The 26,503-nt window shown below is 50.8% G+C and overlaps 1 protein-coding gene and 1 long non-coding RNA gene across 2 annotated transcripts in view; one reads left to right on the top strand and one right to left on the bottom strand.

The window, feature by feature from the left end:
• Myc (bHLH transcription factor Myc) overlaps window positions 1-20,448 on the top strand; it is a 32,852-nt gene extending 12,404 nt beyond the window's left edge. Inside the window, exon 3 of the mRNA XM_011146769.3 lies at window positions 19,116-20,448. Coding sequence (XP_011145071.1) covers window positions 19,116-19,825 — 710 coding nt within the window. The 3' untranslated portion in view covers window positions 19,826-20,448. The remainder of the gene's footprint in view (window positions 1-19,115) is intronic.
• The window catches only part of LOC105186473 (uncharacterized), a 33,962-nt gene that overhangs the window by 3,173 nt on the left and 4,286 nt on the right, over window positions 1-26,503 (bottom strand). The gene's annotated exons all lie outside the window — the stretch shown is intronic.

The following is a 26,503-nucleotide window of genomic DNA, read 5'->3' on the forward strand; positions in this document are numbered from 1 at the left end:
ACAATTAATTCGAGCTCATTTGAGCCGGAGACGACGGGTTCTTTTTTTTCGGAAGAAGCGCTACCTTACTGGGAAAAGTCCATCCGTTTCCGTCGGACGCTTTCACTCAACGTCCGCTCGGGAAGTATCGAATGCGTCCCCAGGCGAGGTTGAGCGGCTTTTTAGTGGAAACGAGAAACCGGTAATTTCTCACTGCTTGTAATGTGACGCGGATCGACCTGCGTTCTCTCGCGCGTCCCGTCTCTCCTCGTTCTTGCAAATCGGAACCGCGTCGGGATGCTCGAGAGTCGGAGCGCTTGGCATAACGCGCCAAGTACGTGCCGTCTGGCCTTTGATGAGAGATCAATCAGCGCGGATGGGCTCAGCTCTCGTGCGCTATTCGGCTCTTTCACTCACTCTCTCCGTCTCTCCTTTTGTCACTCGCGTCTACCTACGTGGATCGCGCCCGTTCGCAGGTGCATTCTGCTGGTGCCCGTTCACGCTAGGGAACGGATTCACGGCGGATTTACGGTGGACAGTGAATTTGCGGATTTATTTACCGTTATGACAGACGCTTCCTCCCTTTCTCTTTCTTTCTTTCTTTCTTCCTCCAGCGAAACGCGCGCTCGGCCGACTCCGAAAATAACGCGCGCGCGCGCGCGGCCGCTCTCGACAATTCGTTTTATTTAAAAGCGTATACTCGGCACATTTAAATGCTCGACACGCCTCGTGACGACTCCGCCTCGCGGTTTACCCTGCTTTCTTCGTTTTTTATTTTCTTCTTTAACCCTTTAACGCCCGACCTTTTTTTAAGTGTTTTAAGAATAAAATTTGAGTTTCTTTGAACTGAGACTATAAGTAGTGATAATCAACCGGGAATATCAGAATTTTATGTTGGTTTCTTTTATCGCTCGTTTTTTGTTTATTGGTAAATATAACTTGGATCCTAAAGGCATATACGAAAGGCATATACGATCCTAAAGGCTTGTACAGAGAAACATGAAGGGTAATCCATACGACACAACTGTGATAGTCAGCTTGACATTTATGAGCTGAAACTTTACTATATTTGTGTGTGAAGTTTACCATTCAGAGCGTCAAGCTTACTACTTCAAAAGAATATCTTATAGATCACCATTTAGATAGTCAATCGTCTCTTCGTTTTCCGCCGCATAAAAAGACTGTGGGTCACCAGGTTTCACGAAAATAAGTTGATTTCTTGACTTCCACCATATTGGATTCGCCATTTTGAATTTCTCTATTCTTTTAATTTCACATTTTGCATCTGAGAAAGCTTCCAAATGTATAAAATTATAACAGATACCGATCTATTCATTTATAGTGCACTTCTACTAGACGCCAGTAACAATGCTAACTATTCCCTAACTTGGAATTTGACAAAACATGTTATCACTAAAACTCAGCTGAAAACAGGCTAAACCGAATCTACATACAATCTATATGCCATTTTTTAGAAGAAGACCTTCACCTTTACAGTGGTGCAAAGAAAACGAAAGTATCTCCTTTCCCGACCAAGTTATCGATTTTTAAATGCGTTTCTGATAACTATCAGCAGGCGTTAAAGGGTTAATATTTCCCTCGGATTGAATCGCCCAACTAGGATTTTTGCTAACACATCCTGCTAATCGATTTGCTCTTTGCTCGGCCGCCCGTTTCGTGTGTGCGATGCGCGCGTCCGCCCGGCGAAAGGATACCGTTAGAAACGTCGAGCATCACGCGGCTGCGCAGCCGCGCCGCCGCGCCGCCGCTGCGTCGGGCGTGTGCGATACATTGCGACAATGCGAACGGCTTAAATAACGGTCATTGTGTCGATCTCGAGAAGTACGGTGCGCCGAATGCGTTTCACAAATGGCAAGACAGTGAGCCGTCCGAATTGCCGGTTCCTTCAAAGCGTCGCGCTACCCCTCGGTCTGCGCCTCCTTAATAGACCTCGCCGTGGTCGAATAGGCCCTGACCAAGACGACGACACTCTCGGTCGGCTAGCCGTGCGACCGGACACGTCGCGAATCCGACCTTGATGTTGCTCGATCGTAATTGGTAATTGGTCGATTCACCGACGCGCGTGCGAGTCGCTGGTTTGGGTTGTCGGCGACGGCCGACCGGGTCAGCGAGACGCAGGTGATTGGTCGGTTTGTTTTTTTTTTTTTTCTTTTTGCCCGGCACAGAATCACAAATTGTATTGTCGACGACGGTGGAGACGCTGAGAGACACCGAGACAGACGCGACTCTGTCCTATTTACTCGATCTCGATATCTTCAAGTAGTTTAGTAGATCTGGTCATTGATGCTTTAATGTGTGATAGAGTGTTGTCAGAGTGTTACTTTACTATTTTCTCACATCCGATTGAAGTGCGTATTTAAAGTATTGTAATTAACAACCTGTGATCAAATTTGTCCTGAAATTCAGTCATCATAATTGAAGATATGAAATTATTAATTGTAACGTGATTAATTCATTATTAATTTAATAATAATTAATTTTAATTAATAATTAAAATATTCAATTAAAATGTTTACGTAGACGATAATTGTAGATAAATGTGACATGTGCGTGTGAACTACTATTCATTTGTGACTCTCTTCTCATCTTGCATGTCGCGTATACTTTTCTCGTCGACTTGTAACTCTTGACATGGTCTATCCGTGACATGCCGTCTAAGAAGAGGCGTGTCAATCTTGTTCTTCCATCTGTCTATCTAAGTCTATCTAAGTTTCGAAACTTTGGCGATTCTGAATGTATCCGTCTTCTTTCGCGAGTAAATCTCACTATCACTGGGCTCACTTTTCCTTTTCGAGATGGTTATCGGGCGTATGATCGGGGGGGGGGAGGGGTACCTTGAAATCTCTTTCCTATTGATTGTCGTGTGAAGTGCTTCTTTTATTTCGACTCGCCGCCAAGAGAGAAGCAAGAAAATGTCCGGGAAAGGCAAGCCACTTGCCTCCTCGTCCAAAATTTCGTGCCAACCGTTTGGCACGAAAGTGCAAGTATTAGCCAGTCGAGACATAATTTGTATGCGAACACAATCGTAACCGCCCTTACGCGATCTCTAAACGGTAAGAGAACCCAGTTTTTTCTTTCGTCCGCAATTGAGGTAACTCGCAATCGCTCGGTCTCTGCAAGAACTACCTTTAAGAAGCAACCTTCTTTTCATCGAAGACGTTTTCGATCTTACTAGGATCTACGAGGGTAGACCCAGAAGTACCTGACCTAACAAAAAAAACACCAAAAGTTTGGGCGAAAATATCTTTATTTCTCTACATAGTCTCCTTTAGGTCAATATACTTTTCCCAGCGATGTTCAATTCCCTTCAATACCCTGTTTATAGGGGGAATCGTAGAGCTTCTCAAAATAGCCATCAAGCCACCTTGATCCACTGTTTTGACTGTTTCTTCGTCTCAGGTGCGAAGTGATGGACCCATGTTTCATCCATGGTTATGAATCGACGCAAAAACTCGGCTTTATTGCTGCAAAACTTCGCCAAACACTCGATTGAAACATCCTCACGACGCTGTTTTTGTACGTAATCGCGGCACCCATCTTGCGCACAGCTTTCTCATGTCCTAATTTTCAGTCAATATGCGATGTACAGCACTTTTTGAAATGCCTACCATGTCTGCTAACTCGCGCACTTTCAGTCGACGGCCATCCAATACCATTTTGTGGATTTTCTTCACCATTTCTGGCGTGGTCGACCACTGCGATGTTCGTCTTGGCAGCTCGCGTACGGCTCGTCGTTTAAGCTCTGCCACCCGATATTTTACTGTTGTAAACGAAGGAGCAGAGGCTCCCCCAGAGTAGAATCTAGCTCCGCTTTCATATTGATTGGATTGAGGCCTTTCAAATGAAAGTATTGTATCACATAACGATGACCAATCTTCTCCATGTTTACAAATTCCCTGAGAGCGTTCACTATTGATGGTTGCCAAACAAATACTAAACAACGTAGCGTCGTCAAACTTTAAACTTGAGCTTTATAAGGTTGGTACTTTCCACCATAGTCATTGTTTTCAAACAACAACCGCCATTTATACGTCAGGTCAGGTACTTCTGGGACTACCCTCGTAAATCAATTGATTGCTCTTTAAAAAAACTTCCACGTTGTCGGCGCCGATTGATGCTAACGGTAACGTGCGGACGACTGTTTAATTGGAACTTTCTTATTAATCGATTAAACTGATGTTTATTCTAGGTGGAACAAACGCAATTGTTAAGTGTTCAGATACTACTTCAAATACACATACCAGTTCAAATACAACTCCGGCCGTTGTAAACGTCCCGAAAGTAAAAGAACCGGCCGTTGTAAACGTCCCGAAAGTAAAAGAACCGAAACCTCACTGTAGCTGGCAAAGAGGAGGTTTGTGTTTCTAGTCCTTAATTAAGTATAATTTTTACCTCATACATCGTCAATGATAGAATAACGGTGATGCACGAAGAATTGCGTTGAAGGAGCGTGAAATGATCCGAGAACGGTGTCGCCTACCTGCCGTTCCGTGTCACATCTTAGATCGATAAGGAAATTAGCTCCCGCGCTGGACGCGGGATATGCTACAGATATATGTGTGTGTGTATGCGCGCGCGCGCGCGCGTTCTTGTGACCTGGCTTGGTCGAATTACAAATTGGTAATTTGCGTAAGTCAGAGTCTCCCACGTCACGTAAGGACAATCCCTTACGATTTGCTCTAGGTCGTTGTCTTTCTCTGCTATCTGGCATGTGACCCTCCTCTCGCGCCTTTCGCGAGATCCACCAGGCATGCGCAGTCTATCGCGCGGGAACTCGAAGGTCGCGCTGTATCAAGTGACGTCAACCGATAGCCGGCCGGCTGCTGGCCGGCTGGCCGGCCGGCCGGCCGGCCGGCCGGTCGGTTGCGCCGCTCGGCGGATCGCCGCTTGCGGTCAGGCGTGGGACCCCGCCGCGGTGGTTTAAATGGTCGGCGGAATGCGGTTAAGCCTTTTTGCCATTCGCGCGGCAGTCGCGCACCATGCGGCGGGGATATTCACTGCCGTAGCAAGTGAGCGCGACGCCCCCGCGGCATCCTGTCACTTGGATCATGTCCGACCGACACAGCCCTGTTCCCCATGTCGCTGGTCATTGATGAGAAAGTTCCTGATGAATAGTACTAAGGGTCTTGAAGTGGAGATCATCAAATTTTGCGGCCGCGGTTCTTTCTCTCTCTCTCTCTCGCTCTCTCTCTCTCTCTCTCTCTCTCTCTCTCTCTCTCTCTCTCTCTCTCTCTCACTCTCTCACTCTCTCTGTCTCTCTGCTATTTATTTCCGTTTCGGTTTTGGTATCTTTTCGTCAGTGCACCGTCGATTAACACCGTTGGAGGTCCGAAGAATTTTCTTGACTCGTTTTTTTCTCAAGTTTATATTCTCAATATTTGTGTTTTTTATATATATATTTTTTTTCTTTTTTTTTTAATGCCGGTATATAAAATTGCATTTGTATTGTCGATTTCACGATCAAAAAATGATTTTTTTTTTTTCTTCATCCAGTTTCACGATCAAGAAATAATTTTTTTTCATCCATTGACGAAAATATTTCTCAGTAATAATTTAATTCTAATAAAGATTGAGAGAGGTAGAGAACGACCGCGCGGTGTGTATGAAATCGATAAATCTTGGTTGTTGGGAAGAACTGATATATATTGGTGGCCGTTTTCGTGTGATGCATGTGCAGCGTTACGAGCGATAGCGATTCGATTCATCCGCATCTTCGCGATGCTCGTCACTTGAGCATACGACTCAATGTCGCAAAGTTGGGAAGCAACGTCTTCGAAGCAACGACAAAAGTGCTGTCGGTCGTTGGAAAACTTTGCTAGTTGTGGCGTACTCAGGGAAGCGGATCTGTTTCGTCACACGATTCACCGAAGCGGCGTCGCGTCGTACAGACGTCGATGATTCATCGCCGAGTGTCGAATCCTGTCGCGCGACAGGGAAACCATGTTCCATTTCGAATCGACTAGGATATCCTCTCAGACGCATCGTTTCATTGAGGAGGTCTTAATAGTTTTCTGCATGGAGTCGGTGACTCATGACTTTATGCGCGACGTTTCGCTGCAGTCTTTGCAGCACGGTGACCACCACTTCTCCCGCGGTCGCTTGAGAAACGTCAGTCGCGCTCACGAGCGTGCAATTTGAGCGTTCGAGCGTTTGAGAGTTCGACTCTCGTCTTGGGCGCAGCGCGAATTCTCCGACGTCGGCCGTAAGTGGTCACTTCAGGTAAGGTAGAGGCGCGTCCGCAGACCGCCAAGTTCTAATTGCAAGGGTTCAATGAGAGATCAACGACTCTGGTGTGGTGATGGACAGTGGTGTGTGTGCGTGTGTGTGTGTGTGTCGTACTTGTTGTCTGTTACATTCAAGCAATTTCTTTTGCAGCAGCGAGCGCGTGTCGCGCACTTTTCCGCGACTGACGCGCGCGCGTGCGCGTCAACAATACGCAGCGCCAGGCGCCAGCGGCGTTAATTGCGCGCGCGAGACCTTGCGCGACCGCGACGACACGTGTGCGATGAGTAACGATGACAGCGATAGATTCGCGATAGAGCGGCTCGCTCGCGCGGGGCGCGGGCGGGGCGCGGGCGGGGCGCTGTCTAGCGGGGGCCAGGAAATTCCGTGGCGCTGCTGGCGCAGGGAGAGGACGATCTCGTGGAATTCCTCGAACGAGCTCCCTGGACCCGGGCCCGGGCCCGGGCCCGGGCCTCGATCTCTCTCGCATCTCGCAAGATTAATCACCAGGTGAAGACCGGGCCTGGCAAAGCGAGCGGCAAAAAACGAGTGCACTTTGTTCGCCGTATCGAGATCGCATCTCGGAATCCGTGATTAACGTCGGCCGGCGGATCGGTTTTCAGCGGCGGCGTCGGGGCGGCGCGGTGGCGGCGAGCCGGACTTTTCGCCGCTTCTAAGCGCGCGCGCGCCCTGCCTTTTCGATCCGGCCGTCTCGATAAATCGCGCAAGAGGCAAAATGAAAGTCCCCCCTCTCCCGCCGCCGCATGATCCCCCTTTGCGTGCGCTTTTGCACGCCATGCATGCGTGCTTTTGCACGATCGTATCGTGCAATGCGCGAATAGTTGGCTTTTGATTAATGAACCGAAAGCCGCGCGGCGCGGGCGGCGGGCGGCGCGCTGATTGAAACGAACGTCGCGTCGCGTCGCGATTGAATCGTGCCGCGGCGGCATCGAGAGACAAGTCAAGTTCGATACGCGTCGCGCGTGGCATTGGCGCACGTTTCTCTGGTCTCTAAGCTGAGAGCACGCGAGAGAGTTTGCTGCCGGGAGTAACATTTAGTCGCGAGTTAAAGAAATAATCGCGAATCGGCCGGAAATCGGTGAGCATCGTCGACGCTCGTTCTCGGCAGGGACGTCCGTCGACGACGGAACGCTTGAGAATTTGCGCTACTCTTAATTACGCGCTCTCGCGGCCGCGAGAGGCGCATGCGTCAACGGATAATTCCGATCTCTCGGCCACGTGACGGGACCGTGGCGACTTGGCACGATCCTGCCGCCAATGGACGTTTTTCAGCGAAGACGCCGGCTCGTCTTACGTCTCGGACTGCCTTTCGAAGTATTTCGCACGCAACTCCGCCCAGGTTCTCCCGTTCGTCGTCGATGGTCGACAGGCCGCGCGCGCGCGCGGTTCCGTTCCTCATGCAAATTCCACGCTCAAAGCTTCCAGGAAAGTCGCGCCTTGGAACGCGCCACTTGCGCGCGTCGCATCCCGAATCAGGAGATTCGCGAGGAATCGCGCCGCGCGAATTCGAACGCCGCGCCGCGCCGCGCCGCGCGGTCACGTCACAAGAGCGTGCTGCTATGCGTGCGTCTGAAAAGTTCATTTCGGTTTCGGGGAAGCGCGCTGAAACGCGGCTTTTCCTCCTTGCGTCATCGACGATGGAAGACGCGTCTCGCGCGCTGGGCATCCTCGTCAGGTACGCGACGTTATGTGACGGGAAAAACGATCGAGTGCGAGGAGGAAAAATTTTTTGTTCAACGAGACCGAGTTTCCTGGTGAAATATAAATCGATTCGGAAGGCTAAAGTCGTCGGAATTCAGTCCAAGTTGCGTGTCGAGCTTTCTGGTTGCGACTCGAATCAAATTCTGCTAGTTTCGGCTGGAATCTCCGAGTTCGCTCATATCTCTCCGGGTGCAGAAGTAGAAAAGAAAGATCGGAGAGTATCATCGGAGAGATCGTTAAATTTAGGGACAAAACGTGACAGACGCGCGAGAGCGCGAAGTCTCTCTTTCGCTGCGGTTTTTACGACTTGGCTCCCGACTGAGAAGCGCGCGAGTTCCGCTGCCGACGTAATCCGTCGCCCGGCTTTTTCGCGCCTTCCAGCGAGATAACGATAAAAATGACACCATTCGCGCCGGCGATATCCGGACGTTCTAAATACACTCCGAGCGTTTCCTCGACATACTCCGCCGCGACGTTTGACGGTCGCTGAACGGTCGCCGGGGGATGCGGGGCGGGCGGGCGGAGGGGGGGGGGAGCGCAGAATTGAGAATTTACAATTCCGATGGGGCTCTTATCGCGATAAACGGCGGCGGGCAGCTCGTAATGTCTCCGGCGGCTCGATAAAAATCGGACGGTAATAGGCGGAATAATTACATGGCGCGATGCTGAATTTATCCCGGCTATAACGCGGCTACAGCGCGGCTCGCACGTTACGAAAGGCGTTGCACAAAAGTGAGGAAAATGTCAGACAGTCCATTATTAAAATATAATACGGCCGGTTGACGTGGGCTGTATTCTAATATCGTTGAAATGCAGTTACCCCCTCCTCCTCCTCCTCCTCCTCCTTCGCCGTTTCGCTCTCGCGCACTCTCTTCCTCTCGCTCTCCCCCTCTTCGTCGCTCTCCTGCTGCCTCCTGCACGCAACGCGCCTTCTGGTTATTGCAAAACGATTCTGCCTCGCGGTATCGGCGCCGCACGCAGGTGGGTTTGGCATCTCGCGGACTTTCATCGCGTTAACGTTCGGTCGCGAAAACGGAAGCCGAAAATTCGCGAGCGCTTTTTTCTCTTTCGACCGATCTGCACCCTCTTCCTGTCATCGACGTTGTCGCAATCATCGCGATTCCTGCGATAATTTGAAACCACTTCAAGATCGTCCTAATTTTCGATTCTCGAGTCGAGTCGAATTTTCTCTCTCTCTCTCTCTCTCTCTCTCTGTTGGCCGTTTTTGGCTCTGCCCCCGCGCTCGTTTCCGGATCGTATCGTAAAGCACTCCTCGCTGATCCTCGCGCTTTCACCATCTTCCTCTTCCTCGTGCCGCGTCTCCGTTTCCGCGTCTCCGTTTCCGCGTCTCCCTCGGCGTCTGTAATTGCGCCTTTCCCTCGGGAGCAAGTGGGTGACTATTTTTGTTCAGGGACTGTACGTAAAAGCGCATCTCTCCGCGCGCGAGGTGACGCAATTCATTCATTCATTAAGCGCGGCCGCGTGGGAGAGAGAGGCTGTGCGGCGGCGGCGGCGGCGGCGGCGGCGGCGGCGGCGGCGGATAAGTGCCGTAGTAAGAGCGCGCCGGGGGGCTGCAGTCGCGCTTAGGACTTTCTAATGGTAGGTCATTTTTCCGGCACGGCCGCGCACTTAGATTCCATCGAAAGGTCAGCTGGACGTAATTAATCACGCGGGAGTGCCGTGGCGCGGCGGCGGCGGCGGCGGCGGCGGCGGCGGCGGCGTAAAATTCAACGGCGTTGAATCGCGCGACGCGCCGTCACCATCCCCGTCCGTCGTTTTCGCAACGTGCGGTCGGGGGATGGGCTGCTCTTCTCTCCGTTGCCGATTTCGTCCTCGCGGACGAAAGTTCTCGGATCATAATCGTCGGATCTTATCTCCGTCGCGAGCGCGTATGACGGTCCTCCCGCATGGGCCTTGATTTAGAACCGCGATATCGAGTTCTAATGCCTGCTTAGCATCGCCCGAAGTAATATCGCCGTGGCCGCGCGACGGGCGTCATTATAATTTTAAATCCGCCGTGTAAGTTATTTAAATGCGATTCGGAGGACTTAGATAACGACACAATTATCATTTTCGGCCGAACAGATCTATCGGCCGGCCATTCTGCCGTACGGCAGAGCGTCGTGCGCTTTTCAGCTCGCATAACTATTTCCGGTTAACTATCGCCGAGCGGAGCCGAGAAGATAGACGATGAGAAAGAGGGCGGTGAGAATGAGAGGGAGATAGAGAGAGAGAGAGAGAGAGAGAGAGAGAGAGAGAAAGAGAGACGAACAAAAAGCCGTCTGGTGGCTAAGCAGGATGCCTTGACTTTTGCACCGGGAATTAGGCGGGTTCGGACGGCTGAAATGTCAGACCTGCAAATCCTATGTCGGATCCCCTCCCCTCCAGCTTTCCTTTCTTCGCCCGGCCGATTTGTCCGTATTGATCAAGTGGTCATCAGGGAAATGTCACATTTTAGTCACATTCTAGTATGTCCTTCGCGAGGGATATGGAAAGCGGTAGCTACGCCGACCGATATTTACGAGGGAATTAGAGCACTCTCGCGGCTCTTAATTAGACATTTTGTCGTCGGAATTATGCACTCATACGAACTCAACGAACTCTCTGCAGTCCTACGCGCCGCGGCGTCGGTTATTCATTACTCTACTCGTTGGCCGGCGACGCTCGCATTTTGCGCTCGTGATCGCCTCGTCCCTCATTGAGGGTCCTTCCTCTCCTCTCGATCGGCTCGCCGGCGTCGTTCTTTCGTTTTTATTGCATTTCTCGTCTGAGGCGGCATGCCACAGCCGCTCTCTCGCCTACTCTCGAAACGATAGCGCGGTGGAAAGGCACAGGGTAGGGAGCGCCGAGAAAGCGGGAGAAGGGAAGAAAAGGGGAGATATATATATATATATATATAGAGGAAGCGGTAGACACGACGAATGAGGCGAGACGGCATTTCGGCAATGAAGCAGACTGGCATTTTTCATAAACGACATTCTAATAATAGCACAACGCCGGTAGTTAAGTAAAAATAGACAGCCCCGTTTCGTCTTATCGCTTTTACATTCTCACACACCGCCGTCGATGGTCACGAGTCCGTAAAATGACCATTAGGAAGTCACCGAGTAAACTATTAATTCGTAATGAGCGAGCCGGGCAAAAGGCGTTAAGGCGAAGGAGCACCAGTGCCGCGACACGCATCTTCATTGTTTCGGTCTTTAAGTACGACTGTTTAAACTTTCGCAGCATGGAAATACGTGCACACGTCGACATTCCACGTCGAGAGCGCGAGTGTTGGCGTGTAAACATCGAAATTTGACAAAGTGCCTCGCTCGAGTAAAGTAAAAGTGCAAAATATAATATATTATATAAATTGTATGTAAAATATAATATTATATATTATATTATATATAATATCTTAATTAATATTACATAATATTATATACTATATACTATAATATAATACGTGTCGCGGTATATTGGTAGCTTCGCCTTCATCACCACGCTATTGGAAGCTCGTCACTCTTGATCTCAGTGCTATCGGAGCGCGCTTCGGAGCTCCCTTCTCCTCTCCCCTATCTCGCATAAAGCTGTTAACGACCGAAAGTACAGCGTACTCTCGCGAAAGACGGCCCGGCGCGGCGGGACCACGCGCGAACCGCCTGCCGGTGCGAAGCCGCGTCGCGATTGATACCCGCGATAGCCGACCTCGCGCACGGGAAGAAGATACGTGTCTGCCCAACGAGCGTGATTCATTCTCGCACTTTCTCGCGGCGGGTAGGTGGAGGTGGAGCGGAATCAGCCGGCGGTCGTTGCTAATGCATCGCTGATTTGCGGCCGGCTATCGACGCGCTCGCTCGCTCGCGTGGGAGTGTTCTAATTGCGTCTGGTCGCCGGGACGCCGGCTGCAGCAGCGGCACTCTCACGACTACCGACTCACCAGCACCGCTATCCTCGGACATCGCGATCGCTCGTATATCGTATCCCGTCCATAAAACATCCTCCCCCCCGCCGCCGCCGCCATCGTCCACGACTAGCGGGTATCAGCCGCTCGCGCGACTCTATTCTCGCGCGGGCGACCGGAACGGAACAGGCATAAACCGGGCCGGGGATTTCGTCGTAATTGGAGTACACTCGCCGACGGGCTCGCGAGTTTTTTCGACGCTGGCGCGCTCGATATCGCCGATAACGACGCGTGGGTGCCTCTCTCGCCCGCCCGCGCGCGCGCGCGCGCGCACGCTCGCATTATCGATCGCGCGCCACCGACGCGCTTTGACTCGTTTAGGCACGGCCGCGACGGGGAGAGAGTCTGACCTCGCGTAACGCGTTTGGTGTTTTCGCGATCGTCGGCTGCCGAAATAGCCGCGCACGGCGACCGCCGCCGCCGCCGCCGCCGCCGCCGTCAGCGGCGGCGAATCGCGCCACGTCGCGTCGCGTTATTATTTCAGCGCCTTGAATCCCCGCGTGAACTCCAAGTTCGAATTCCTGCCGACGCACGCTCACGACGTTCACTTTCGTAACTGGATTGGACGAGGCTCGTTGGTTACGAGACATCACGAAGCTCGGGCATGAGGAGATTTATGGCTTCGCCTTATATACACGGCCGAGCAGGAAGAGAAACGTGCCGTCACGCTCGCATATGTGACTCGCGGAAAAGGATCGTCATTCGGGGTCGCTTTGCTGTGCAAACAGCTTCCCGTCGCGTGGAATCTCCTCTCCCTCTCGCCTCGCCCCCCCCCCCCACCCCTCTCCTCGCTCATTTTCGCGCGCGTACGCGAATTCCAAGACTCGCGCGGCGAGTCAGCGGATTCAAATAGATAGTCGCGGGCGGAACTGCTGCGTTTATCCAATAACGGGCGAGCGTGCTGTTCGATGTCGCTCGGAGAGGCAGATGCAAATGAGCGCGTCGTGTGAATCAGCCCGCGTCGCGTCCGCCGCTTATCCGGAAAATTCTCAGTGGACCGTCTTTCCCTTCGGCAGACTCAAAGGTCAGGCGAAAGTCAGAGGTCGGGCGCGTTCTTCCATCTGAAGCTCGCGCTGCCGAGAGCTCACGCTCCGTCGCGTCGTCTCCCCTCGTTTGTCTATTGAACTTCGATCGCTCATCGAGTCGACAATTGACGTCACGGCTGGCTCGCTCGCTCTCTCGCTCTCTCGCGAGATCAAGCGCGACAGATTCGCTCCGGGATACAGCGCGGCGGGAAACTGTCGTTGGAGGAAACCTTGGGTCGCTCTAGTCGTCGTTCTCCGGGAGAGCGCTTTTGTGGACGGGGAGACTCGTCGAGACTAGAAGAATAGATCATCTCCCGCGACGAGGAGAGAGAGAGAGAGAGAGAGAGAGAGAGAGAGAGTGATAAAAGCATGAATGACGGCGATCCGTGGCGGCTTTCGTACGTTCTCATAGGGAAGTTCGTATAGGTCACGGACCTCGTACGTCTCTCTCTCTCTCTCTCTCTCTCTCTCTCTCTCTCTCTCTCTCTCTCTCTCTCTCTCTCTCTCTCTCTTACGTATCAGCCGGCGTTATCGGCAGACGGGCCGCGCGGGTCGCGTCGTCGCGTATCGGGGAGACCTACATCGTTATCGCGCGAAACACGAAAGCCGCGCTGCGCCACCGTTTGTATCGACGTAGCAGATTCGCGATATCCTCTCGCGTCACCCTTATTGCTACGAGCTGCACTGATTAGATAACTTTTTTATCCGGCCCTCCTTATCGCGGAGTGTTTCCTCTCGTTTCGGTTCCTCTCCTCTCGAGCAACCGTCTGATTGATCTTTACTGAATTCTTGAGAGAGTTGGACGGATAGAGACACAGGCTCGACGAGCTCTTCTCGCACATCCCCCGTGGAAACGATATTTCCTCGTCAATCGCGATCTTATCTCCGCCTCAGATTCCCCTCAAACTTTCAACCTCGATTTTTACTCTATAGCTCTAGATGGTCGATTTTTACAGCGACCGACTGTTTTTTCTCCGTCTCCATCCATTCAACCGAGCCTCTCTCACGAAATTCATCTCTTCATCAATCTCCACGAGAATTTCCCTCGGCCACGCGCTAACCACAAACGCCGTAAACCCAGACGCGTTATCGGAAGGTCATCGCGGCAGGTGGGTTGGGGAAGCGCGGGACCCGCCCGGACAACACCCTAAAATCGCAGCCGCTCCCGCATCTTGCGCGAGCGCGCCGGCCGCCGCTCTCGGGAGGGTCGCAGCATCCGGCAAGGCGAGGGAGGACGGTCCGGGGGGGTAGAGCGGCTAGGGAGGGCGCGAGGGGCCGCGGTTGGAAAGCGCGGGAGAGTACTTTCACCCTGAATCCACGCCCAAACGTCCCCTAACGCTCTGGCGGCGGCGGCGGCGGCGACGACGCCGGGCGCGTTCGATACTCGCCGAGAAGAGCAGCCACCCTCTCACTCTCCCTCGTCGCGCCGCTGTCGGGCCTCCCCCGCCCGCCGTCGCGCCGCTATCGACGTCGCGTCGGCTATCTCAATGGCAGGGAGAGGAGAGGCGATCGATTCGCGTCGACGTACTACTATGGCCTGCTTACGCGGAGAGCACTGACCCCCAAGGTCGTTCTTCCGCGGCTGCACGTGCTGCGCGAATTGACGCTGTCCCTCCCCACCGCTCCTCCCGCCTCCTCTCTCTCTCTCTCTCTCTCTCTTTTTTCTTTCTCTCTCTCTCTCTCTCTCTCTCTCTCTCTCTCTTTCTCTCTCTTTCTCTCTCTCTCTCTCTCTGTCCGTTACGTTCTCGGCCTCGCGGGTATTCTCCTCCTGCTCCCTCTATCTCTCTGTCTCCGTCGCTCTCGCAGTCTCTCCTTCCCGACGTCGCCCCCGCTTTTCCTCGCGCCAAGTCGAGCTGCATCGACGCGCTCGCCTTGCAGCGACGACGACGACGATGACGACGGCGACGGCGGCGGCGGCGGCGACGGCGACGGCGACGGCGGTGCGTGCGGGCCGCCGACCCCTTTTGCGGCCTCACGCTCGCCGGCGGCACGTGTGACACTCACGATATTACCGATACTGATATACGCGGAATGTACGACGGGCACTCGAAGGTGGGAAAGAGAGAGGTACGGACACGGTGAACGGTTCGACAGGGAGATGCAGAGATTGGGGGAACTTTGGGTCACACGTCACGCGGAGAGTCGAGCGACATCGCTCACCACTCGCCAAGGGTTAGGTCGCCAAGGGCGAGCGTCGGGTGATGACCCGAGTCCGATTTTTGTAGGCTTCGCTCGAATAGATTCGACGTTGGCAGAAACTGGCGCGAGCGGGATGAGACCGCGCGATTATCGGTTAATGAGCGAGACGTGCACAACGGGTGTGACGTTGGGGCCGTCGAGGGGCGGCAGAGAGAGGGAGAGAGAGGGAGCGAGAGGGGGAGAGAGAGAGAGAGAGAGAGAGACAGAGAGACGAGCGCTTGTCGAGGTGCCGTGATTATTAGCATATGTTCCAACGCTGAATTGCGCGACGTCGCGAGGCCGCTTCCGCGTTCTCGCCTCGCTCGCTGCTCGCCGCTGCCTTGGCCTCTCGCGCTGCTCGCGTACGCGCCGCTGAGCCGTGGCTAATTAAACGTGTTGCTGGAAAGACGCGCGCGCGGAACTTGGACTCTCCGTCGGCTGAGAGAGCTGCGTGTGGTCGTGAACGGGAAGGTCGTCCGCGGACTCTTCTATGAGCCTCGAGACCGTCGAACGGGAGATCCTGTTTTTTGACGGAAGAATCCGCTCTGCTGGGCGAAACGGACGCGTTCTGAAAGTCATCCGCGGTGAATTCCACACAGCTTTCCTCACGCACGCGTCCTGAGGATCCTGTGTGTGTGTGTGTGTGTGTGTGTGTGTGTGTGTGTGTTTCGGGCGAGAGCGAATGCGCTCCGACGGCTTTCGCCGATAAAAATTTGCTCGGCGAGTAAATGTGGATTTAAAAGAATTTGTTCATTCAGTACTTCGAGTACTCTGAAGAAAATGTCTTCACTGAGTATTTGGATTCAGAAAAATTGCTTCATTGAACCACCATCGATATTTCACCCAGCCATGTATTTCGCCGCAAAACCGGCTCGGCCGCGCGGCATCTCCGAGGAAGCCGTCGACATTTTCGCTCTCACCCGATGCGCTCGACAGCCAGTTGTATCCGTCGCCGAACGGCGATGCGCTCGCGCGTGTTGCAATTAACGGCGCCAGTGATTACCGGCGCGCTTGCACGTGTCTCTCGCGCGTCCGTAGGCGCGCGCGTCGCGAAGGTTGGCTCGCGCGAATACGCGCGTCATGCCGGCGCCGCGCGGCGCGGCGCGGCGCGGCGCGCGTCGCGAATCAAAGCCTCTCGCCGCTGCTAATCTCGTCCGGTGTCTCGTTATTTTTAGCGGAGGTGTGTCGCGCCTTTCTACAGCGGCCGTCCTGGCGGCGCGCCAGGCTCTCGCCGCCCGCCGGATTCATATGTCCGTATGCATGCGTGCAGGTCGGCCAGGCAGGCAGGCAGGCAGGCAGGCAGGCAGGCAGGCAGGCATGCACGTGGAAGTGGCGCGAGGCCGCTTTCGTGCGCACGTGCATAGGTGCCCGGCGAGCGAGTCGTTTTCTTCCTCGTTCCTCGGCTGTCTCCTTCCGCTTGTCCCCGTTTGCGAGTTCGGGGTGAAATGTTACGGCATAGGTGGAGCGCTGCCAGAAAGGCCACGCGCCGGCCGGCCGGCCGGCTGGGCCGCTGTGGGGATGAGCGTTAATAAGCGGCGGACGCTAATTGAGAGTTCCCCGTCGAACCTCGCCGAACCGCTGCGCGGCTCCTCCGGAGCGGCGGAATGGATACGCTCGCGTAAGGCCGGCATCTTCGGCTTACTTTTGTTCGTCAAGGGCTTGCGCGATAATCGATTGCGCCGGGCGCGGACTGTACGGAGCGCAAATATTGGTCTCCTATCATAGTCTTATCTGATAGACGAGGGTATCATTAAGATACTCGCATTTTTCCGTGGCGATCGTGAGACGTCGAGAGTGTACGAAACTTGTCTTCCACTACCTGCGCCACCTTGCCCTGCTTCTTCCCCTCTCTGCTCCCCTCCCACCCCCTCGGTGCTAATTCAGCGATGGGAAAATCGGTCTGTCGCAGCCGATTGCGATAACCGCGTGTTTGATGAGAGTGTTTGTGTAACTTTGCCGAAGAAGAGCGCGCGAGAGGTCGCGGTTGGCAAACGCGCAGGAAAGGAGGAGGGAGCAAGGGTTCGCGATCATCGGCGGAGATCGGCAGCTGCTAGAGAAAGCCCCGGCGGCCAGCTAGACCGAACTCGTGTCCCTCGAGGAGGCACCCCACACGTGGTCGCGGAGAGGCGTTCTAGGTGACATACGAGACCGTGGGCGTTTCTGCAAACTATGTCATCCGCGGTGGCTGGCACAATCGGTGGAAATCCGGTCGGTCCGGATTCCTCGGCCGTACGGATGCGGCCGCCAATTCGACGACGACGGCGACAAGGCCGCTTCCGTAATACGACTCGCCGCGCGTCGCTTTTGTCGGCGGCTCGCGCGCGTTCCTCGATTGTTGCGACGCGCCACTCCGCGCAACGCTCAGCCGCTCGACGACTAACACCCGCGTATCGTCGCCGCCGTCCGCTGCGCCGGACGGATTTATCTTATCTTTATTGAGTCAATTCGCTCGCGGCTTTCCGGCCGATTCGCGCGTAAATAATAAAGCGCAATAGGCGCGGTTGGGAACTTATTGTATGCCTCGATATTTCCGCCCGGTCGTGATTGCCTCGCGTCAAGGTCACACCCGCGCGATCCGTCCCCCCTCCCCCCCTCGGGTGGGGGTCGTTAAGAAAGAGAAAAGAAGGGGAGGGGGATAATCGTGATTTACGGTGTTTTACGTGATTTACGCGCGCGCTGACGCGTCGCGATGTTTCAATTCAAAATCGTGCTTGGCGGATCTCGCGCGTCTCAGCAGCTCCGTCAGCTTCATGGACTCGCGGTCGCTTCTCTTTCCTCAGCTCCCTCCCTCCCCCTCCTCCCCTCAACGTTGTGTAAGTTCGACTGATCTTTCCGAGACTTTGCCGAGATTTTTCGCCGATCGTTCGTTCGTTCATGATCGCGAGTTCCCCTCACGTGCAACTAACGACTGCCGCCAGATCGTTATCTCGCGGCAATTTCCCGCGTAATCGCGATCGTCGGGATGAAAAGGTGAAAACAATTCGCCGCGGCGTCCGCGGCGGTACCAGGGAACGGGAGAGACAGAGGGACGCGGCGCGAAGGAGGGGGAGGCCGCGAGGGATTTTCGAGATAAATATGATCGCGCGCGTCCGCGCGATCGCCGAGGATTTGGCGCGCGCGCGCAAGCCCCGTGAAAGGAACCGCCGAGTCACGTGAGTCGTCGACGGCGCTTCCTTCCATTCACATTTCCGAAACGGTTCTCCGGTCCCCGTCCTTCACCCTGACCGCTCTCTCTCTCTCTCTCTCTCTCTCTCTCTCTCTCTCTTTCTGACGTGGATGCACTCCGCCGAGACAGAGGAGCGATTGTCTCGTCGCGGCCAATTAGCAACATTCCGGCGTCGACACTAACGAGCTTTCGCGGGATACGAACGACGCGGGATTATCGGTCGTCGGAGCTCCGTATCGCGTCGCTACTTGTTCCTCTCACTTCTCCTCCGGACGGCCACGGCCGCGGGAGAAGCCGAGGGAGGTATCTCTGGCTCTCATGGCCTGCTGAGATGCCATTCGTGGGCGTGTTGGCGTCGGCTCGATCTCGGCCCGATTCTCTTTTTGCGCTGGAGTTTCGGACGTCGAGAGAGAGCTCTTGCTCGTATACTCGCGCTGGTCGCGAGATACGATGACTCGGGTAACGTATGCGAAGGAGAGAGACGGAGAGAGAAACGTTGCAGAGTCTACGACGGAAGAGAATCGCTCGGTCGATGAATTGCATTATTGACGGCGTCATAGCGCCCCGAGTATTTCTCGATGCGCGCGCGAGGCTTCGTTGAAAGTGACGACAGTTGCCTGTGTCCTTGGTACGCAGGCGATTGTTTCTCTCTCTCTCTCTCTCTCTTCTGCCTCCTTCCCTTTCTTAGCCAATATCAATTTACCTGCATGTATCTATGCTTGCATGACACTTAAATGGGCTATGCTTTCGACTGCGCTGATTCGCTTGTTGCCTACTCGCTTACCTATGGCGCTTCTTGCTTTATCTCTCAGGTACAGCACTTCTTAACGCCTTGCATACCGATTTGTTTTCACAGAGGACGAAGAGATCGACGTAGTGTCTCTCGCCAGTCAACGAGCAAAGCTGGCGGCGCAAAACAAGGCGACGCCTTTCCGTCGGCCGCGCGGCAGGCCACCGTTGAATCGGAAGCGGGCCCTGCCGCAGGAGCCTGAAGACCATCAACCTGCTCCTAAGCGGCGTCAAACGCGCAAGCTGGATGCGCCAGGAACGTCAAGCTCCACCGACGAAGAGGCCCAGCAAGATGAGCAGGTCAAGAACAAGGGCAGGAAGAAGGGCAAGCAGAAGAACAAGGAGAAGAACCCGGACAGGAGGATCCAGCACAACACCATGGAAAAGAGGCGACGAGTATACATGGCGTCACTATTCCAACAGCTTAGAAGTCTGATTCCGCATCCTAATCCGAATTTCAAGATGCCGAAGGTAAGGATACTGATGGAGGCCGCGAATTATTGCAAGAACCTCCACGAAGGTGCGAAGACACTCTCCAAATTGAGGGAAGACGTCACGAAGAAGACTGCGATAGTGAAGCAGCTGGAATGTAAGCTTCAGCGGCGCGAGAGTGGCAACGACGAGGAGTCGACCTCCTCGGAGCAGTCTGACGATGAGTACCAATTTATCGATGACATAGAAGACATAGAAGACATGAGCGGGTCGTCGGACTCCGAGACGGAGGCGAATGTTTGCGGGGACAACAGCGCAAACATACCAATACACGCGGGCCAGTAAGAAGGCGAGAAAAAGGAAGAAGAAAAATAGACTAACCATCCGCATAGGCCATATGCGTGCAGAAACAATCGGGAAATTACGCGAGCATCCTTGGAAAAAGGAAAACTTACTCACTCCACTCCTTGCTCGCCGGTGGCCCCCTGGTGGCTGCTCACATGAAGAGGAACTCGCGACGTACATCGCGGATAAGCAGAAGGAAGATCTGAAATTCTGCATTTTGACGAGGATCCGATGAGAGCGAATCAACAGACGCCGCCATGTGTGTGCATAATGATGACAGGAGCATACATGATTGATGCTTGATCTGAATGTACACATTGGAATCTTGTTGTTTGCTCATTCATCGCCGGGGAGACGCCTGTCGCAGGTTTCCTCGATTATGAGTTTAGTTTGTTGAATTTGCGGCTCCAAACTGAGTAGAGAATTATTGGCCGATCCATCTACCTAGACTCGGGCCGTCAATTGTCGCAATGAGGGGCCGGCTTTACGTACGCGGCGAGGATCAACATGCACTGCAGCAAGTGTGTCAGCAAGTGAACGTGTCCACTTGCGAAGTGGAAGACGCGTTCCTCGCGCATGAGGGTTCACGTTCGGTTTGACTTCCTCAGGTATCGTTCCGAAAACAACGAGAAGTCACGCCATTGGGCTTCGCTTTTACCTCTGCCACTGCATCATCCTTCAGTTCAGCTCGCAGTATGTCTCGAGTTTCTCTCTTTCGAAGAATTAAAACGCTCAGCGTGCTGTGCTAACTTCCTCGACGACGATGATTCGATATTAATGTAACGTTAGGTATTAATTAATCAAAAAAAAAAAAAAGGTAAAAAAAAAAGAAAAAATTGGCACAAAGAAATTAGGATTAGGAATTAAGACGAGGCACAATGAGGACGGAACAAATTAGGAAGGGATGAATGCAACTTAAACTGAAGCTGTAAATGGGTTACAAAATTTAAATTAGAATTAAAGCTAAACAAAGATCGAGTTTGATCCTTATTTGGTAGGTTTAATTAGGGTTTAACAAAGCACGGCGTTCCTCGTTTTAATTCCGAGAAAGAGAAGGCCGAGCATACGCGACTCGACGTTTACAGACAAGAATGAAGTTCACTGGGCGATTTTTCGCCGCTCGATCACCGACGTGACACAGCACTCAAGTGCAAAGAACGCGTTCTTTTATGTTTTTTTTTCGTTTTTCAAACCTAAACCGATATACACGCACGCGCCCTATTATTGCCGGACGCATTTTGATTACTATCGGGCAGATAAGGCGACTCGTTCAAGTCATTGGAGGGGAGGTCTTATCACGATATTGCCCAACAATCCGACTACCGGTTTCCCGACTCCCGGACCGGTTTTCTAGTTATATTCGCCTCGCGCATACGCACGCGCTACTCGGTGCGAGGTAAAATGATGTAAAAATGAAAAGAGACACGAGACACATCTCGGTCCTCAGCGATAGAGAGGCAGTTGGCAGTCTCAATAGTGGCATTCCTACGGCCGCGCGAAGGCGGAATCTTTCTGCAGAAAATTGGGAGGACAAGTAGCAAGTAGAGTTACTCAACGTCTCATGCTTATTCGAACGTCTCGGGCCTCCGTTTCGCTTTGATCACAGAAACACATAGAAATACTCGCTCGCAGGCACGATTGAGGTATATCAATGAGTCGCGTGAATGGAAACCGCCTCCTCCCCCCCCCCCATTGCTGACACAATTTTCAAATTGCGCCGAACCTCGCCAAGGTGGGGCGTCCGAAACGACAGGTTGGGTGCGACAGATCGACAGACTCGCGAGACTCGCGCGGACTTCGCGTCTTTGGAATTAGAAACGGAAGCGCTCTCGGCCGAGTTCAGACGCGTAAGGTTGCGCGGTCGTTCTCGCATGCACGTTGTGGAATAGGTGGAAAAGCCACGGGGCGGGAGTGCTGATGATGAGTCAGTGTCGCCGGTGGATAGAAATAGCTTTCGCGACGGTACGTTGGATATTATACGGGTAGCCCGGGCGTGTGTGCGCGTGCGGCGTGTTCATGCCGACAGCTTATCCGTGATCCAAGTGTACGGGTAACCACGAAGGAGGCCGGCTCCTCGTGAATTCGGCGCATTGTGGGGCGACGTATTTCTCGGTTGCTCTTCTGTTTCTTTTGGTTGCGTCGCTTTAATTCTCCTGACACTTCTACTGCTATTCTTACATCCCTCCCTCTTCCCCGTCCCACTGGAAAATCGGGCCGCACGCTTCATCTGATTTTCAGTCCGCCTTCAGTGTCCCTCATTTCCTTGGAACTTTTAAAACTTGGAACCTTAGAACTTGGAACTTTAGAATTTGGGACTTTAGAACTTGGAACTTTAGGATTTAGAATTTTGAACTTGGGACTTGAAAATTTTGAACCTTAAAACTTTATTCTTTCAAGAAAGGATATCATTGTCATGCGTATATGCTTATTCAATACTTGTATTCAATAATATTCTTATTTCTTCTTACTCAATAATATTCTTATTCACTTATTCAATTAATAAAATGGGCAAGATCTTTTACAGCGGACCGCTCGCTGATTCTTCGGGGACTTTGTTCTCTAATTTTCGATCGGTGAGATGAGAAGTAGGTTTAACGTTGGGAGTCGGTCGTTGTTTTTTTTTTCCCCTTTTTTTTCGTTTTTAATTGCAACGAACAAGTCGATCTCCCGCGCGATTAGTTTGCTTTAATATCGTTGAGACGTGTCTTCCGCACTTTTTAATCAATTCTTTCTATCCCGCGAACGAATCCGGAGGATAACGCGAAATCTCAATCTTACGCGTATATCGCGGGAGTTGAGATATATTTTAAATATATATATATATATATATATATATGTGTGTGACACACACACACACACACACACACACACACACACACACACACACACACACACACACACATACATACACACGCAGGCACACGAGCATACACAGACACGTATCAGGATTTATATTCATACATGTATGAATATATGTACATATGCATACAAACAATGACATAAAGACGTGTACAAAGATGTATATACATATATTATTACGTTTGATACGATAATATAAATACTAGCAATATTGATAATAACAAATTGACTACTACTATTATTATTATTATTATTATTATTATTATTATTATTATTATTACTGTCAACATTATTATGTTCTCATGATTATCATATTAGAGATATTTCGCGGTAATATCGTTGTTATCAATTTTAGTTTATTATTAGGATATATTTTACATCTTTGTCTAGATTGGATTTTTACTTTGTCCAAGTTTCTCCAGTGGAGTCAAGTTGGACAAAGGTCGAGTGTCTGTGGGTAATAGGAAGGTAATATAGCTATCCTTGATTCTTGTCCTTAAACCTCTCACAAGAAGACACAGTCACTGTACATAGGTCTATGAATAATACAAATAATTGCATATATACGACAGGGACATAATCGACACGAACGAATGTGTGTGTCTCGGGGTAAAAATTTTATATAAACATTACTGTAAAAGAGTTATATAAGGGCAGAGGGGAAAGGAGAGGATAGCAAAATAATGTGTTCATTACATTTATAGGTAACAGTATTTGTTTATACGTTGTACATATTTTTTATAATCGAGATATTACGGACGAACGCGAAAGTGAGAGAAACCCTTCGTATGCACACACTCTTCATACTTGACACACACACACACACGTACACACACATACACACACAGAGAACCTGAGAGCGCGCGCACGTAGTCCAAATTTAAGTTATAAATAGTAGACAATGTCGAGAGATGTGAACAAGGAGCGGAGAGTCGGCCTAGAGCGTACGTCGAAATTGAAATAGTCGCGTCGGCGGGAACGAGAGGGATGAAAAGGCAAAGGGTCTGTTGACAAAACTATTTTAATTACATAATACACGCGAGAGACTCTCCCACGGATAATTAGCAGGCACTCTCTTTTGTACTTTTTATAGAGTATTTTGTACCTCGGGTTAACGTTGGCAAAAATTCATATATATATGGGGATATATATATATATGGTATACATAATGATACGTATGTATATATCGATTAGTCAATTTCTCGATTACTTCTAGCTAATTTCGAAGACATATATGTACATATATACATACGTATGTACACACACACACATATATATATATATATATTATATACATATATTATATGTATATAATGTGTGTGTGCACGTATATGAACATGTATGTTTATATATATATATATATATATAGACTTATAAATATAGGATTAAAATATATCCTCGCAATGTGTGCCGCGCTTGCGCAGGCCTACTCAACATTTATTCAAAGATTTTTCGTGTCTCATATTCCATAGAGATTCCGATACAGCTTCACGAGCGAGCTTCACAGCGAGCCGCATAATTAATTGTTAGGCATGTCGCCGGAATGAAAACACACGGCATTATATACAGGGTGGTCGTAGTGACGGTGAGCAATGAGTAATGTTTTGGGCGCTTGACATCATTCGTGTATCCCAAAGATTATCACATCTCCCATCTGTTCAGACCATCATCGTTGAAACTATAAGTATTGTCAGCTTTTCTCCACATTAGTTAGATACCGATAAAAATAATATAAATTTAATCAATAAGTTATTGTACATTGATTTCATTTCTGTTTTACGACATTACGGGTGAAGAAAGGTATGGTCCTATTGGAGGGTTAAATTGATTTTGATCTTTTCGCTAAAAAAGAAAAGCATTTCCGAAATTGTTAATGTTCCATCTCTCATCGCCGTTTGCAAACTGCAAATTAATCTCATCTCGAACTCTTTTTCTGTCCGACCGTCGCAACTGGATGGGAAAGTCGTGGATACCGTTACGACACCCTGTATAATCCGGAAAGGAAAATAGGAAGATGAATATGTTCATTAATTTAAATGGTAACCAGCGCTTTAATATAATTTATAAACGGTAACACACATGTATACATTCTGCCGCGCTTCTGTGGCGTGTACATAGGATGGAGCGAAAAGCTTATCGATCGGCAAAAATACTCCGATTTCGTCCTGGAGGATGCAATATACGCGTAAAGACGCGATATGTTACAACACGCAATTCCTCTTAAAAGTTGTGCAAATATCGCATATTGTACAATGTAAATTACTCTTCCGAAATGGATTGAATGAGTGGAGCTCACGGGATTCTTTCACACGTGTGTGTGTATTCTCTTGTTTTATTTTAATCAATGACTACTGACAGACGCGAGTATTTTTTCCGGATCGACTTTTCGAATTCGGACGAGGAGAGGGGCTCCTCGACAGTAGGTTGTAGGATTGACGAAAGGAAACTCGACGATGTATACCTCGCAACACAAATCTCCTCCCGTTACCGGGAACGGAAGCCTTCTCTCGCGTGAAAAATCCTCGCTTCGCCGCATTTTTCGCTTGCTCGTGTCTCCAACCTGTGAGTTCTTTATATTGTGCCAAGTCGAAGAGGGAATTAGGGGAGAATAAATTTTTAGGAGGTATGGAAAAATATATATAGAAAGAGAATGATTAACAATTGACTGAGATCGGCTGGCCCTTGGTCGATCGTAGTTATATTTATATAAAAATAAACGTACCGGCATGTCGGGCGTTTTTCTATATTTATAGGTAAGATATATATACATATACATATATATATATATATATATGTATACATGTATATGTACATATATCGCTAGATTAGATTATAGGATTGCATTTCCTTTTCTTTTTTTATTTGACTTAAGTTCATTTTCTTTCTCTTCTGTTTCTTTCTTTTCTTTTTTTCTTTTTTTTTTTTCCTATTGACTAGACCTCTGCTGGGTCTTCTCTCGGTTAAGAATCGTTCTCATCGAGAATCGTTCAGAGAGTAATATAACAAAATATGGCGGATCGTGAGGGTGTTTCGTTACCGCTCTTCCTCTGGTGTTCCCTTTGTAACCTCTTTTCTTTCTAGAAAGAGAGAGAGAGAGAGAGAGAGAGAGAGAGAGAGAGAAAAAGTTGTCGCATCTCCTGAGAATATTTCCTCGCACTATCTTTCACGCTGCCACCGTGTTCGAGACGACAGCCCAGAAATTATAAGCTAGGTACCAGTACGCTGGCGTGTTGGTTTCCCCAGCTACGCACGATCGCGTTAGAGTATGGAGGATGAAACGTCGAAGGAATAGTCTCGAATTAGCTCGAATTAAATTGCAAGTCGAGCGTGCGTGGTCTCGATTATTGTCGTCTCGAACGCCGGATTTGTTTCCTTTCCACGAAGACACGGGAACGATGCTCGTGCGAAAAGTTTCGAGCGAATTGCACTTCTTGCTGGGCGCAGCAGATGATGTCTCAGGAAATATAAACCGTTGACACGTCGCAGAAATCGCCGACGATCTTTCGTCGGTCGCGCAGGACCCCCGCGACAGGGACAAAGTGTATGGCAGGAGGATACTTTCGCGAAGAGAAGACAGGCACTTACAGTACAAACTTCCTCTTCCAGTCTTATTTTATTATAAAGTCTCAGACTTATATCGCCGTGTTCGGGTTGTTAAAATCCATGTTAAGTTTGTTGTTATAATATTGACGATATATAAAAAGAGAAAAAGGGGGGGGGAAACAAGCGTATAGTACATTGAGAGAAAAGATTTTTCTTCAAAAAGTAAGGAAATGTTCACTCGGCGGATACCGGAATGTAGCATAGCGTATTTGCTTC

Source organism: Harpegnathos saltator, unplaced genomic scaffold (assembly GCF_003227715.2).
Source record: "Harpegnathos saltator strain DR-91 unplaced genomic scaffold, Hsal_v8.6 scaffold620, whole genome shotgun sequence".
NCBI lineage: Eukaryota > Metazoa > Arthropoda > Insecta > Hymenoptera > Formicidae > Harpegnathos > Harpegnathos saltator.